Here is a 16277-nt window from a genome sequence, read left to right as displayed (position 1 = left end):
GAGAACCAAGTGGATTATAAGTGACAAGTGTAGAAAAGCTATTTGCTCATTGCCTTATTTTTTATTTTCTTTTCAGTTGGTGCTTAGAACAAAGCCACAGGTGGACTAGGCAATACACTCTGCTCTTGTGTGGCTTATGCTCCTGTTCTAAGGGCAACTGTGGCACGTGCCATAAAAACGTAAGATGCACATTGTCTCCCTGCACAACTAGAATCTGTACTGTGGGAACAGGTCACTTCTCTGTTCTGGACTGAAGCCCAGAGAACGGTAGTTCTACATCAGGGCAACAGCCTAACCCTGAAACACTCAGGATTGGAATCTCTAAGTACAGGAGAAACAACGGGCATGTTTTAGGCAGTCCAGTTTTATGTGATTTTACTTTAAAGATAATCTGACATTTACCATAGAATAGAGATTAGAAGGAACAGAGGGGAAATAGCAAAGAAGGTCATTATGATTAGACCAGATGAGAACGGAAGCCTGTTTCACTGTTGCTAAATTGATGGCAGAAGAGAGTTAAACTGTGAGGAGACCCTGGAGACAGTGTGCCAGGCTCCATTGTTTGTTGCACATGAGCTATGAAATGCTGTGTATGTCCAAAGGATATAGGCTTGTACAAATCGTTTGGCTTTGTTGCTTTACCGATTTTGTGAGACAGGATTTTGCTACATAGTCCAAGTTGAACTGTAACACACTATGTAGCCCAGGCTGTCCTTAACTCACAGCAGTCCTCCTGCTTCTAAGGGCTGGAAAATGGGTACCAGCCTCCACACCTGACTTTTTGGAAATTTTTTGGTTGTTAATATTCTTCTCTTGGAGCAAATCTTTATGAAGTCATATTCCAAAAATATGATAAATATTTTATCTACAATATTTGAGCTCCCAGTATACAAATGAAAACCTATATAAATTTCAGGGATTTTTAAATTTGTTTCTATAAGTACCTACCATCTTAAAGATAAAAATATGTCAACTAAAATTATGAATCAAAATGTTAAAATTCAAGATTAGTCAATTATTCTGGAAAAAAATAACCCAAAAAATCAGAAAATAAATTTTGAAAGAATCAGGTCCACATTTGTAAAGGCATGTGTCTCCTGACCCCAGCATGCAACAAGATGAGAAGCGTGCAGAGGGGCCTACAACAGCCTCTCTCCCACTCACCACACAGTCCGTCTCTCCAGCCCACGAGGTATATTTCCTTCTCAGCACACGCCTTCACATAGTTCCCCAAGACTGTACATAGGCAATCCTGACCGTTCTCACAAGAGCATGTATACTTTTTGCATTCCTTTCAAATAGGAAAGAAATAGATATTATGTCCTAGCATTATTCAGAAGTACAGGCAATCCAACCGTAGCAGCTTAAAGTGTAGCCATGCACTCCTGAGCCCAGAATCAAATTGCACTTTGAGACATTTAGAGCTGTTTTAAGATACTTAAAATGGCTAAGTACTAACCCCTTTAGGAAAAATAAAGAGGACTGCTTTTCAAGCTTTTGATCATTTCGGATTATTTTCCAATATTATAAATTTAGTTTATCCCATACGTTGGCAAATTTTCTGACTCTAATGCTCATTTTTAAGCATATACTTTAATCTATTGACAATAGCGGTCATTAGAAAATGTTTAAAGTGTATACACTTTTGTCCAAATCTCCAAAATTTTCTTCATAAAGGCTGTAAGTGCTAGACCATCACATACCTCGTGATAGAATTTGGGGTTCACAGTCTGATGACAGGCAGCAAAAGGCCCACTTGAACTGAGAAGAAGCTCACAGTAACTTTCAGCAAACTTCTCTGGAAGAAAAATGGACACAGTTAGTCTCAGCAACACCAAAGTTTCTTGAACTTAAAGGAAAGCTGTGTACTTCACACGGTTCTGCCTCCACGCAGAGCTTTTCCTCACACAGCAGTTTGCTCTGATGGATCAAATTCAGTGCCATTAAGTTTAATATAATGGTGGAAACAGAGCCCACTCGAAGGTAACCTCTTCACGACAGATGGCGCCTCCTACTAATCCAGCTAGCATTTCTCCTAAACACTGTTCCTATATCAAAATGAAAATAAGTGCAGTACACTAGCTATATCTTAAGTGTCTCTGTACTGCACACGAGCAGATACGGCTCACGTGCCACCTCTTCTGCATCACACCAGTGTCGCATGAAGCAACGTCACCGGGATCAACGAATGCACTTCTGTTTTGAAAAGGGTTTAATGGATATTTGTTTATTTAAAAGTTTCTACCACCATGCTAAGTTCGCAATAAAAATAAATCTATAAAAAGGGAAGTGATAGCAAATGCCCCCCATAATGATTTTAAACGTAAAGGAGGCTGAACTCACAAAAGAAACTCAGAAAGCAACCTATGACCAAAAGTCTAACAAATCATCCATAAGCTATCACTGTGCTTTTTTTCTGAAACTACTACTATTAATAATATCCTCTCCAAGTTCAGTTTAATTTATGTTGTTATTAACTCAAATATAATACACTGGAAATGTAGGCTTTGCTTCCATTCCATTTCTTATTCAGAGAAAGGGTGACATGGGACATTTATGATAACTAGCACAACCACAGGCAGAAGCTCAGTGTGACAGGCTTTCAAGTCATATTATCATCTGTGATGCCTAGGAAATCGAGGGCCTCTGCCCTCTATTGTCTATGTCTGTATTACTGTTGACAATGGCCATGTCATGCCCTCTGTGAGTTTATATGGGAATAAGCAAAAATGGTATTAATGAAAGCCTTTCATAGACTAAAACAGGAGTCATGCCTATGTCAGGTTGTAGCTGGGACTGTGTTGGGATTGGTATTACCGACCAAGAGTCTAAGCAGTTTGGATATGCATCCTTGAAAACCAATGATCATATTCACTATTGAAATAAAGAAAGGAAAATATATTGAACAATTCCTAAACCTCCCCCGTAACCCCAGTGTTCTGTAATTGTGTAAGAAGGGGAGGGTTTAGTGAAGGACAACAGAGATGAATTACCAACAACAAATGGGTTTCCTGAGATAAACACACTCAAACCAAACTCCTTTGCCATTTCTTTTTAAAACTGGGTCAGTATAACAAATACTAGCTAGAGGCAAAGGGATTGGATGTGTTCTTATGATTATCAGCATAAGTCTGCGAGTACCAGCACCAATTTTTAACAGCACAGTTTGACTCTCAATGTCTCTCACCTGTTTCGATGCTAACACAGGAAGAGGGGCTTCCCTCAGGGCAAGGCATCATCTCCCAGGAGTTAGCAAATGCCTGAGCTGTGCTCTCCAGAATTTTCTGACTTGACATGAAATCATCTTCTGCCTTATTGTTGAAGGAACCACAAAGACCTGCATGATGTCAATGGCACAGAAGAACTAAGGTTAGTATTTCCACATACTCAGCCTTTTGGCTATGCTATTGAAAATGCTGTTAGAAATACTTCAAATGTGTTTGGTCAACATTGGCAAACATTAAGAAAAAGTTATGAAACTGTGAATTTCATTCATTGGACTTTCACAGAAATCCCAGAACACAGAACCATAAAAGGACATATAAAACATATCTTTTAACATTTCCACTAAGTAAAAGTCTTTATATATGTTTAGATTTATTTTTATATGCATAAGTGTATTACCTGCATGTGCAGAAATGCACCACGTGAATGCTCTGTATTTATGGAATCAGGCAAGAAAGCACCCAATCCCCTGGAAGTAGAGTTACTGACTCTTGTGAGGTACAATGTGGGTGCTGGGAATTGAACCTGGGTCCTCTACAAGAGCTACAAGTGTCCTAAACCAAGGAGCCACTTCCCTATCCACTAAGTAAAAGTCTTAATTTTAAAAAAATGTAAATACATCAATGGTTGACCATTCTTGGTATTGACTCTGTGATGAATGGAGGTTGGTTGTTACATTGTTCTCTTAAAGACGAGTTTCATAAGCAGGCCGAGGACACAGTAGGATAGCAGACATGTCTTAGGTGACCTCCAGGCGTATTACTAACTTTGGCTGAGAGATCCAGCAAAAGTTCCAATCTCTTAGAATGTAAGAAATTATGTTTATTATAGGACATTGCCACGTGAAATGAATGGTGTTGGGTCCTTGTACATAGAAGTCTTTGGAGGACTTACCTACAGTGTCTGTGGATGTGTTAGGAGCCAAGGACACATACAGCTGCATCCTAGGAGACATTTGTATTTGCAGTTTTATGTGAGAGAGTATCTCTGCTTGCATGTACAAAGAGGATGAATTGAAGATCTGCACATCATCTATAGAAAAAAAATTCGTATCATAAAACATAGCATGTTGGTTTTAGAAACCGAGTGAATAAATGTGTCTCACACACATGTTTAAATACTATTGTTAAGCTTACCTGAATAGTAATAACCTTTAATTATAACTCCATCCTTTGTGACTGTCCCATCACGGTTGAAGACATATCTGTTACTTGAAGAAGACTGAAATTCAAAATATTCCATGAGCCCAGGATAGCTTTTATGTACTACATAAAATTTTTATGCCGCTAAAACATGTTGAATCCTAAAGGACTTGTTTATGAATATCAATAAAAACCTCTTTCACACTATGCTTCATGCTTCTCATACAAACCCTGGAAATGATCCCTCATCTCCGATTTACAGACAAGAAAGTAGTGGTAACCATTGCTAACCACCAGAAACCAGGCTGGGGCACATTCTTTAAAAACCCAGTGACTCTGTAATAAACACACATGGTTGGCCGGCCATTCCCACACAACTATGTATTTGAGCTCATTATGGATGTGTTTCAGAACCTTGGCTCTTTCCAACTCTTCTAGAAATTTAACTGTTTTTCTGGAATCTTATTCATACATTTGATTACTCAGCAAAGTCACTACTCTTCAAAATTCTGACTCTCTTTGTATGTGCATGTGTGTGTGTGTGTGTGTGTGTGTGTGTGTGTGTGATGTGTAATCACAGACTTATACTAGGTGTCTTCCTAAATTACCACATACCTTGTTCTTCTGAGACATTGACTCTACTGAATCTGGAGTTTGCCAAATTGTGAAGATTGGCTGATCAGTAAGCCGGCTGGGCTCTACTCTCTCCCCATCCCCTGTCCTGCAGTTATAGACAATGCACCCCGGCTGAACATTATTCTTTCTCATGTAAGTGCTACGGATGAAGACCCAAACAAGTATAAGCTGGCCATCACCCCCATCCCCAAACTATGTTTTATTCTTTTTATTTTTATTTTTGTAAGTTTTATGTTTGTGAATATGGGGGTTACATGTGCTTGTGTACTCTACTACAGGAGCCAGAGCATGGCATCAGGATTCCTGCTCAGTCACTCCTCAGCTTATCCCAATGAGACAGGGTCTCTTGCTGAATCTGGATTTTACTGAGTTTTGCTAGGCTAGATGACCAGCCAGCCTCAGTGATGCTTTTTCCTCTGCCCTAGAGGCCTGAGGTTATGAGCATATGTAGTCATTCCCAGCTATCCCATGGTCCTTAACATTGGACTTCATATCCCCACACATTTGTATCAAGCTCTTCGATTCACAGAACCAACTCCTCAGCCCTCTCCAGGTTTTAGCTTGTGAAATCATTGATCTGATTTTACTCTGGCTAAACCTTAGGAAGGTCAAATACTTACGGAATTCTGCAGAACCATAACACTAGTTAAGCATGATCCTGTCTGACCATTTCCGCATGGGTGAATCTCCACGCTAATAGAAATTTCATCATTCTGCAAAAACAATTATTTTTTGTTTAAGAATTTTCTCATATGCTACTATGTTATTTATTCACAATGAAATAAATCTGCACAGTTTATCTATACAATCTGCCCAGAATCTAAAAGCCTCATCTAGTGTACCCACAGGAGCAGACAAGCACTTTATAAATGGTCTGGGTATCATACGGAATTTATGCTTTGTACACCTGATGGACATTTTACTGCAGTGTTTTGGGTTTTTTTTTTCGTTTTTGGTTTTGGGTTTTTTTTTTATCTTTACTCTTACACCCAACATAAGTGGGGTGCTTTGTGGAGAGTGTAAGGAATTAAACTTGAAATGGCTTTAGAATCCCTAGGCATGCTGAAGAATCTGTATAGATGCAAGGCAAGAGGTTTTTAACTTGGGAAGCTTTACATTTTGATGTGAAATGTCACAAGATGCATGGCTCTAGCATGCAGGCCTCTGATTCACTGATGTGGAAGCAGCATGCATTCTCAATGATTTAATGGGCTTCTCTTTCTCTTCCTCCATCCCTAGTTCTCAGAGTAAAAGAGGGGAGCACAATAAGAAAGACAAGAGGCTATTTTGGGTACACAGGAATCTTCACTGTGGATAGAAGATCTTCACTTGTAGAAAGTACATTTTGGGAACTGCCCATATTAATCCACCTCTCACTTTGCCATTTGCAAGTTCATTTTCCTCATGCCCACTGAAGACAGGAGCTATGAAATGGAACTGCTCTTTTATTGAAATTCAGATTCCTTCCAGTTTTAGTATCAAGAAGAGTCTAAGCAAAAATACGGCAGTTATCTTATAATGGGACTCCATTTTATAATAAAAGCTAAAAATAAATTTCAGGGCATAATGAAGAAAAAAGACAATGCTCTACTACATAAAGGAGCAGATTGTGGGACCGACTTTTGAGCATATACAGACATGCAGAAGAGTGAGATGTCTTTCCTAGGCACTTGGAAGGTTAAACCATTAACATTGGACTTGTTGAAATTTATTTCAGCAATAAATTTTCAGAGTGTCCGTGATATAATATTAATAGATAATATATCGATTGTGATCAAAAGAAGACACTGAGATGAATAACTGATCATATGAAAGCTGTCTGATTCTTATTGCTTTACATGGTAACTCAATAGAAGAGCTACTTCCTCCCTGCCAGCTAGCTTTCCCAGTGCCAGAAGGAAATATCCAAGCTGTTGGAAAAGTAGAGTCGCCAAGAGTTGTATACAGCTGTGAACCCTGTGCACTACAATAAGCCAGACAAGACATGCCTATGGGTGTCATAATGGCATGAATGTTTTTGAGTCTACTAACATCTGTCTAATTAGATTTAAGGTTTGCTCCACAGGAGAGAACCCATGCCTGGCATTCTAACTATGACCAAGAACCTGTGCTGATGAGATTATACACACTTAGGGACAGCCTATTGCTATTTTAATTAAACTCAGTATCAAACTCTCTTATCAGACCAATTTTCAGCTCTCATTGAAGAAACCCATTTTGGCACTAGATAGTAGTTAATGCCGATATTTGAGCTAGTCAAAGTACAAAAAGTAACGACTGAATCATTATCCTTAAATGAAATGTCAGAACCCTTCCCCCAAAATGGTCCAGGAACATCACAGAAGATGGGGAAGAAAAACTGTAAAACCCAGAAGTTGTGAGGACTGATGCAAATTAGTGTCTTCTGGACTGACATGACAGAGCATAGCAGCGGTGGCTGTCTACAAAAGACAAATGCAACATCATGTGTCAACATTCCAATTTAGACAAGGGAGGAGCTCCCAAGGTCCCACTCCAAGCTGAGGAGCTATTGAAAACCCACAGCTGCTGAGAAAGGGAGAGTCCGTTTTTCTTATGGCTGTACTCCCCAGAAGGTTGTTCATGCTTTAGTGGTCTAACCCCACACCCATATGCATAATGACAGGAATAATTGGACTCAGTCAGTTATAAGGAGGAGGAGAAGGAAAAAGGGGAGAAGGAGGAAAGAATGAAGTTGGTTGCATGGTAGGGATCTAGGAGGGAGGAGTGGGAAATAGATATGCTCTAAACACATTGTACATGCATATAAAATTTCCAAACACACATAACATGATTTGTGTTTTAAATTAGTTCAGAAATTTGTTCAGTTTTCACAGACGTTGTCAGCAAATACTTACATGGACAGCCAAGAAGTGACAGTCTCCAGGGTGGCTAAATTTATTGTCATCAAAAGTGGTAAAGGAGCTCCCTTCCACTTTACATATCCCAGGACATCTAGTTTCGGTGCAAGACCACTTAGCTTCTTGGCATGTGCTGTTAAATGTAAAGGTGAGTCAAAAGTGACTCTTCTGTATGCTGAACAAACACTATAGCATTAGAACGTCACAGCTGAAGCCAACATGTAGGCAAGTCCCATCAGATCATTTCCAACTCAGCAACAGCCCTGGTGAGGTGTCTGATAGATTCTGATATTGTGGTCATTTAAACTATTTCAGGTTCTTTTTTTTTAACTAAAATTAATAACTTCATGTATCAAACATACATAAATCTCAAAGGTTTATCTATTAGCATGAAGGCAATGGGTACAAATTACAGGATGAACTTATATTTTGCAATGTCCTACAGAGGCAGAGACAGTGAGCCTTATGAAGATATTATTACCATATGATAAATATAGCATACTCTCTGAAATAGACCCAGAGAATTCCATTCCCTACAGTAGAGATATTTGTTTCTCCACGTTCATTGTAGCTCTATTCACTATATAAGGAAGTAGAACAAACCTAGTTGTCCATCAACAGATGAACCGATAATAACAATCTGTTGTGTATATATATATATATATATATATATATATATATATATATATAATACCATTCAGCTCTAAAGAAGAGTATACTCACAAAATTTACAAGAAAATGGAGGGACTTAGAATGTATTATAATATTGAGTGAGGTTACCAAATCTCAGAAAGAAAGAAAAATACCCAATGTTCACCCTTATGTTCAGATCTCAGCCTATATTGGAGATAGATAGATAGATAGATAGATAGATACATACATACATACATACATACATACATACATACATAGATACACAGATACACAGATACATAGATACATAGATTAATAGACCATAGATAGATAGATACATACATACATAGATACATACATACATAGATACATAGACAGATACATAGATACATATGTACATACATACATACACACATACATAAAAGATAGATATTTGAAAACAAATGTAATGGGGTTAAGGTATAACATTAAGGAGAACAAGAAAGATAATAGAATGTAAAATACTTACTAATGAGTTTATAAATACTGTACTTTGTGTTGGTCCCTTATGTGATCTCTCAAGGGCTTATAGATGCTCAGTACACAGTAAGCCTTCAAAGAACAATGTCCACGTGTTGTTCCCTGAAGGAATGCTATGTTGGTGGAGACTTTCACTTTAAATTATGCTTTTAAGTGTTTGGTTATTCCTGGAACTCTTTGTAGGCACTGCTAATCTTAGTGTATTTGTGCCTCAAACAGAAGTTTAGTTATCTAAATACTTTAGTGTGACTGTTAGTAGAAGTATGCTTGAAGTCATCATAATTTTAAGGTTTCCAGGAATTCCTGGGTAACTGACTCATTGCCCAGAATCTGTAAGTGTAATGTGCCAGGGACATAAAAACACTGACAAACTGATTGTCTCAGTGGTTGGTTTGCTCTGATTCTAAGAAGCATCTTTTTTTTTTTTTTTGCTGAATTAAAATTTTAAGAACTTTAAGCATGAATGAAAACCCAGATTTTTTTTTATCTTAACATCCATTAAATGTAGATTAAGAGTGAATACACATACCACTTAGAGCCACAGGGGCCTTCACGGACTTCACCTGGCTTGTACACCTTTCCATTAGATTCACAGGGACATTTCTCCTTTAATACACACTTTCCTTTCTCTCTAATGTCATCCAATAGGTAACCTAGAATACACAGATAGATGTAGTCTCAAAATTATATGAGTATCAGTGAAGTCTTTCACAACCGTAGCCACTCATGAACTAGTTCTAAAGCGAGTGTAAGTGTGGCCTGAAGTTGCAATATCTTGTGTAAATGATCAGTTTTCATGTTGACTGACAACCGTAGATGGAAATCTTCTGAGCATGAGTTACCGCCCCATAGAACAGGACCTATTAAGCTCTGTGTAGTCTGTGGAGTATGGGAACACTCAGTATTCAGACATTAAAAAAAAGAAGAAGCACATTAATGAGCTTGGAGTGTGTCTGACATTCCTTCACGGGTTGTAGGAGGACTAACAAGTATAATTCACCTGTTGCAATAGCCTTTTGGAGCTATGGTTTGCTGCCCAGTGTTATTGTAGGTTATTGGAGTGGCGTGAACACTTTCATAAGTACATTACCTTCTGGACAGGTGCAGCCACTCACACATTCACTGTCTTGAAAGGGAGCCACGTTGGAGCATGTTGGAGGATTTGAAGGTCCACATTCTTTGTAGATGTGCTTCCCTGGACACTGTTGCTTTGCTGAAGGAATACAAAAACATGCACACTTGTGGAAAGCTCATGGGAAAACAGAGGAAACATACAGTCCTCCAGTGGTCCTTTCAAATGGGTTTCATTGATTCTGCTTTCCAAGATACAAATAAATCATTCTGGATACGCCGGAGAACTAAATGATGGCCGTTTCCCAGGCATTATTTCACACAGTAGCTTTCAATTTAGAGGGGATATAAATAACATAGTTTAGAGTTTCATCTCATGTTAAATTTGGTTTCCAGTCGAATAAAGACCAACTCAAGCATCGAAGTATAAATTGGACTTATATTTGTATAAAGCTCTTACTTATAATCTACCAATCTTTTGAGAGGACACTATTAAAGATAATTCAGTTCTGTTTATAGAGTTTACATTTCTCCCCTTCCAGTTTGCTGATGACTTTACTAATTAAGACCTTAACACAAAATTCTGCAACAAGTCAAGTCATATCACTAAATGACCTTCACTCTCTTCTTAAACACGTTAGAGACAAGACTTCCTTATTGGTTTCTCCATTTCTGTGCCTTAGACTCACTCAAGATAGTCCCTTTGAGATATACCCGAACAAAGAGAGTTCTTTAAGAAAGCACCTGTTCATAACCTACAATTGTTAAGAAGAGAAGCACCTACCACAAGCCACAGCAGAGTCATCTCGCCAGTGTTCATAGTCACCAGGACCATCGTAGGCACACAGCCGGGCCAGTTCCGAGTAGGTGTCACATGTAGTCTGCTTACCTCCTCCAGTCCGACAGTACTCATCAACACATGCATTTTTGTACTCATGGGATAAACGGGAAACTTTTGAACATTTCTTAAAGTACGTTCCAATAATTTTGTCACAGTACTGCAAAACAAAGCGCATTTCATTAAAATATAACAGGGAAGAGCAGTAGAACAATGCCCAAGGAAAGATAGATACTTTGGTTTATTGTAACATCACATTCCATAACTCTTGTGGAGTGGAGCCATCAAATTCTAACTGAAACCTTAAACATAGGTAAAGTATAGACTGCTATGATGGTCTCAAATATTGTCCCACCTACCAGTATCCATCTGTCTCCTATACTGCAGTGATTCTTAGATGGGGAGAAAATGGGAGGAACAAGAAGAGCTTATCAGTGCTAGAGAGCTTACCTAGGCAAGGTAACAGGTGAAAACCCACACTACACAAAAGTGATGCTGGCCCCTAACTGTTGATTTGCTTACATTTCATGAGTAGACAGGGGAACAGGTGACCATAAAATATAGTGTGCTCTATAGTAGAAAGCATATGTGTTTACTCTACGAATGATGTATTTGTTCATTTGTTCTCTGTCAGTAGACAAAATTTAAAAAACATATATTTTTATGCCATAAAATGCTTACATTTCAACATATTTCTACTACCACATGGTGTTTTTGCTATAAAAACTGTTTTTAGAAAAATGCAGAAACCTTCTGTTTCATAGCTGTGTACCTTGTATTAATTTCAGCCAGCGAAGACAGATATAACGCCACCCCACCCAAAAATAAGGTGAAAATAAGAAAATGAGATTTTTTTTTCATAGATTCTCTTCTATTTCTCAATGGCTGTTTTTAAGCATGTAGACAGAATTGTTATGCTCTGTAACTAATGATGAAGGTCATACGAAAGTCACATGAAGATCAGGGACATTTTCAAATTCCGTCACATTCTGGTCAGATGTTAGGGAACCATGCACTCACAGCTCTGGAGGAAACCTTTTTCCTGAACGGCGACCGTACTCAGTAAACATGTCCTACAGGAAATCTAAACTGTCGTGCTAAGAAAATGAGTGCTGTTAACGCTAAAGCAGAATGTATAGTGGGATGCTCGAGGGAAATCTTACCTTAGCATTCACAGCTGAACTGCAGTGGAAAGACAGAGTTCAACAACACTGGGAGAAAGCCATGACAGAATTTCCATGTTGGGGTAGGAGGACCCAGACAGAGATGGGAGAATTCAAACTACAGGCTTCCACACTGTGGCACTAATATAGTTCATAGGTCAGCAGGTCAGAAGTGTGGTGCTAGGATAAATCTAAATCATTTGGCTAACCAATTTCTGACAAAGCACCAAGATACCAAGATGATGTATTGGAAGAGTATGAGCCTTAGAACAAAGGTCCTTGGAAAACAGGATTAACACAAAAGAAAGAGAGCGAATCCTGATCTCACACCAGAAACAGAAATCAAGTCAAAGTGTATGAAATGTATAACTATAACACCGGAAATTATAAAAACCTAAGATCAAAGAAAGAAAAGTGCCAGCCACTGGCTTGGAGTGACCGTTTGGATGCCATGCTGAAAACTCAGGCCACCAAGACAACAATTAACAAATTCACCACATTGATTTGTGTGTGTGTGTGTGTGTGTGTGTGTGTGCGTAAAAGAAACAATGTATATTTTAAAACAAAAATTTAAATGGGAACCTAGAGCGTAGGAAAATATTTTCAAGATGTGAACTGACAAAGGACTGATTACAAAGTTTATTAAGAGCTCATGTAACTCAATGGTGCAAAAATAGCACAATTAGACCATACAAAAGGGAAACAAGAACGTTCTCAGGAGTCTGAGAAATCTCATTAATCATTAGATAAACATAAATCAAACCCATCAGAATGACTATCAACAAAAAAATCAGAAAATAATAAATAAATAAATAAATAAATAAATAAGAGCCCGGATATAAAGAATATATATCTATATATCTATAGCCATGACCAAAGATAGCATAGAAGTTTCAGAAACACAAAGACAGGGCACTGACCCAGTGTGATCAGTCCTCAAACATCCATCTATCTATCTATCTATCTATCTATCTATCTATCTATCTATCTATCTATCTATCACAGTTATTCAGCACCATTCTCAAAAGTCAAGTTATGGAAATAGCCTTAACAGCTATAGTAAGAGAAATGGACACACACACACACATACACACAAATGCTTTATGCAGCAGCACGTTACTCAGCTCTCAAATAAGAGAACAAGATCTCACAGGCTGTTATAAAATACATGAGCCTGGAGGATGTTATGCTATATGAAATATTTCTTAAACTATATAATCTTGATTATAGGAAGAATCTTTAAAGGCGATCAAATGTAGGGTGGAAAGGCAGTGGTGGTTAGGGGCTGGGGGCGGGGGGGGGGGGGGGGGAGGGAAGAAGCAGGGAGACGCACGGCAGAAGTTATCACCTAGACGAGGACATTATCACATAGATGTAGAAGTTTTCACATAGATGCATGTAGGAGTAGCGGACCCTGAGCTTGAGCTCGCAAGCAAGTGCACTGCAATGACCGCAGTCACTCTGACACACCATGACAGACGCTCGTGTTAAATAATCACACTGTGCTCTTCCTACCACAGCGGCAAAGAGGTGAGCGCGCCTTTACTGTAGGATGGATAGATTAGTTTTCTTCATTGCTGGGATCTCTTTGTTCTCTTTATATACACCCCCATAACATCATGTTAGATGCCTTACAAATGCACATTAAGTTTTACTTTAATAATTCAGAGGGAGTCGTGGTAAAACTGCTGCAAGGCAAATCCGGATATCCTACCTGGACTCCATCTTCGCAGACTTCGTTGTTCCTGCTCAAAGGGCTGGGGCAGTCATTGGAGATCTTACTACTGGCAATGTGCTCATTAATATCCTCACCTGTAAGTCAGAGCATTATTTCACGATATTCATTTGTCTGTGCTTTACTTGGGAGCAACATACAGTCCTGGCAAGATCAGTATACTTCGATTCTAACCATTTTCTCATTCTTTAAATGGGCGCAAATTATTAGTAAATTTATCTAAATGTAGAAAAATTATTTTTTTATTTAGAAAGTGATTTTTCTTAGGAATAATCTGTCAAATCTCACCTGGAACGCTGTTGAAGTTGCCGCAAAGACCACAGGTTGCATAGTGGCTATAAAGAGTGAGCTTTGAAGACAAAGAACATTGGTATGTTTATAAAATCGTGAAAGTATCTCAAGACAATTTTTAACCAAACCCGAGGGCAGGGTCTTCCCCTGTGCGCTCTTATGTGCACTGTCAGTTGGGGAATGGGTGCCTTTCTTAAAGAAACTCTGACTGGAACTTGGAATTAGTCTGACTCCACTGTTTATTGTGCCCTCAGGTAGATTTTATCTCTTTTTTTGAAAATGGATTTTTTTTTCTCTCATAATATATTTAGAGTTTCCTCTCCTATTCCCCTCCCCAATTCCTCCCCGTCTCCCCTCACATCTAGAGTCACAGTCTCTCTGTCTCTCAATAGAAAACAAACTTCTAAGGGGCTATAATATATATATATATATATATATATATATATATATATATATATATATATATATATATAANTATATATATATATATATATATATATATATATATATATATATATATATAACATATTGAGATAGGACAAAGAAACAAGAGGAAAAGGACCCAAGGGATTGGCACAAGAAACAGTTACAGGCACAGAGACCCTCCGATTCGCACAATCGGGAATCCATAGAAACACTTCACTTTTCCTTTACCTACATGTTGGGCTCCATCCCAGGCCATCTACAAGGGCTGCATATTGAGACACTTTGACTATCAGACATGAAAATGCTCAGCACAGTGAGCACGTAAAGAACGTTCAGCTAATCTTACTTTAATCCTTCCCCTACATGTTTATTTTTATGATTAAAACCCAAAGACCAAATGCCAAAACGTTTAGAGGAAAAAAAAAATCACTGATCAACTTACTGAGAGTTTGTCCTTGCCCCACCTCAGAGTCAACATTCTTCTACGGGTTTTGAGTTCATAGTGGTTGCCTTGCTTCTTAATATGAATCATCTTATTGCTGAATGGTATCTGTACCCTGAAATGTATTAAAAATTAATAATCCAGGGTGTGCTAGTGAAAAACAAACAAACAAACAAATAGTATGATCGTGACAAGGGCTGCTGGGAAATAAGTAGTTTATGTGTGTAGTCTTGGTGTTTTGGAGAAATAAACAGTAGAATGTCAGTCTGTTGTCAGAAAACAACCATCAGATGATTTGAAATGTTTACAAGTAGAATATCAATGCCACCCCAGTTTCTTATCCCAGAGAGCACTCAAAGAGCTTGGCTCTTTGAAATCTGAGAAGTTACTTCTGAAAAAAGAACAGCCTCTTTGATTTCTAATTTGTGAAGCTTCAAATTTGTCTCTAGCTTTCAATACATCTACAAAAATAGCAACGTCCCGGTACCTGTTTCATGGATTCTACATTTCACACTAAAAACGAGACACTCAGAACAATTGTGCATCAGAACCAATCACTGGTTGTGTTCCAGCTTGCCACAGACCAGCATTGAAACTGGACTGTCAGCCACTCCCTACTTAACTTGGCTTTTCAGTCTGGCTGGTTTTGTCTCATGCGCCAAATGATTCTTTAAGTCATAGATAATATATGCTATTATTTACCTTTCTTCATTGACAGAAATACTATTATGCACAACCAAGATCTCAACTTCATCGATCAGAGCTTTGATCTCTTCAATATCACCATTCTTATGCTTTTTTATCTCAATGTTGAAGTCTCCTCCAGGCTCTGCACAATCGCGGCAAAAAGTTAATGTGCACTCGGACTCGAAGGAAAAGATGCGGCCATTGAGAGCTTTGTACTTGTCCTTGCCCCACATAGTCGCTTCTCCTACACAGCAGTCAGAGAGGAGATTCACACTTGTTGACACCAATAAGCATGCCTTCTAGCTGCCTTATCTGTTTATGTATGGAAACATCAAAACAAGGTTCAACTTGCCCAGCTAAGTGGTTTTTTTGCATGTTTGTTACTTAGTTTGTTTGTCTGTTTCTTTCTTTGTTTCTGTCTTTCTCTCTCTTTTCTTTCTTTCTCTCTCTTTTTTATTTTCTTTCTTCCTTCCTTCCTTCCTTCCTTCCTTCCTTCCTTCCTTCCTTCCTTCCTTCCTTCCTTTTCTTTCTTTCTTTCTTTCTTTCTTTCTTTCTTTCTTTCTTTCTTTCTTTCTTTCTTTCTTTCTTTC

General features: G+C 38.4%; 1 protein-coding gene across 1 annotated transcript in view; it reads right to left on the bottom strand.

The window, feature by feature from the left end:
* The window catches only part of LOC110334547 (mucin-19-like), a 97438-nt gene that overhangs the window by 47635 nt on the left and 33526 nt on the right, over positions 1–16277 (bottom strand). The window contains exons 12-25 of the mRNA XM_029547874.1: positions 15703–15931; positions 15001–15115; positions 14130–14190; positions 13821–13918; positions 10890–11103; positions 10125–10247; positions 9564–9687; positions 7880–8015; positions 5624–5716; positions 4362–4446; positions 4120–4257; positions 3188–3337; positions 1704–1798; positions 1165–1291 (exon numbers count right to left, since the gene is read on the bottom strand). Of these exons, the coding sequence (XP_029403734.1) occupies positions 1165–1291; positions 1704–1798; positions 3188–3337; positions 4120–4257; positions 4362–4446; positions 5624–5716; positions 7880–8015; positions 9564–9687; positions 10125–10247; positions 10890–11103; positions 13821–13918; positions 14130–14190; positions 15001–15115; positions 15703–15931 (1788 nt within the window). The remainder of the gene's footprint in view (positions 1–1164; positions 1292–1703; positions 1799–3187; positions 3338–4119; positions 4258–4361; positions 4447–5623; positions 5717–7879; positions 8016–9563; positions 9688–10124; positions 10248–10889; positions 11104–13820; positions 13919–14129; positions 14191–15000; positions 15116–15702; positions 15932–16277) is intronic.

Source organism: Mus pahari, chromosome 17 (assembly GCF_900095145.1).
Source record: "Mus pahari chromosome 17, PAHARI_EIJ_v1.1, whole genome shotgun sequence".
NCBI classification, from domain to species: domain Eukaryota; kingdom Metazoa; phylum Chordata; class Mammalia; order Rodentia; family Muridae; genus Mus; species Mus pahari.
The sequence above is the reverse complement of the archived record's forward strand: the minus strand, read 5'-3'. Positions and strand labels throughout refer to the sequence as shown.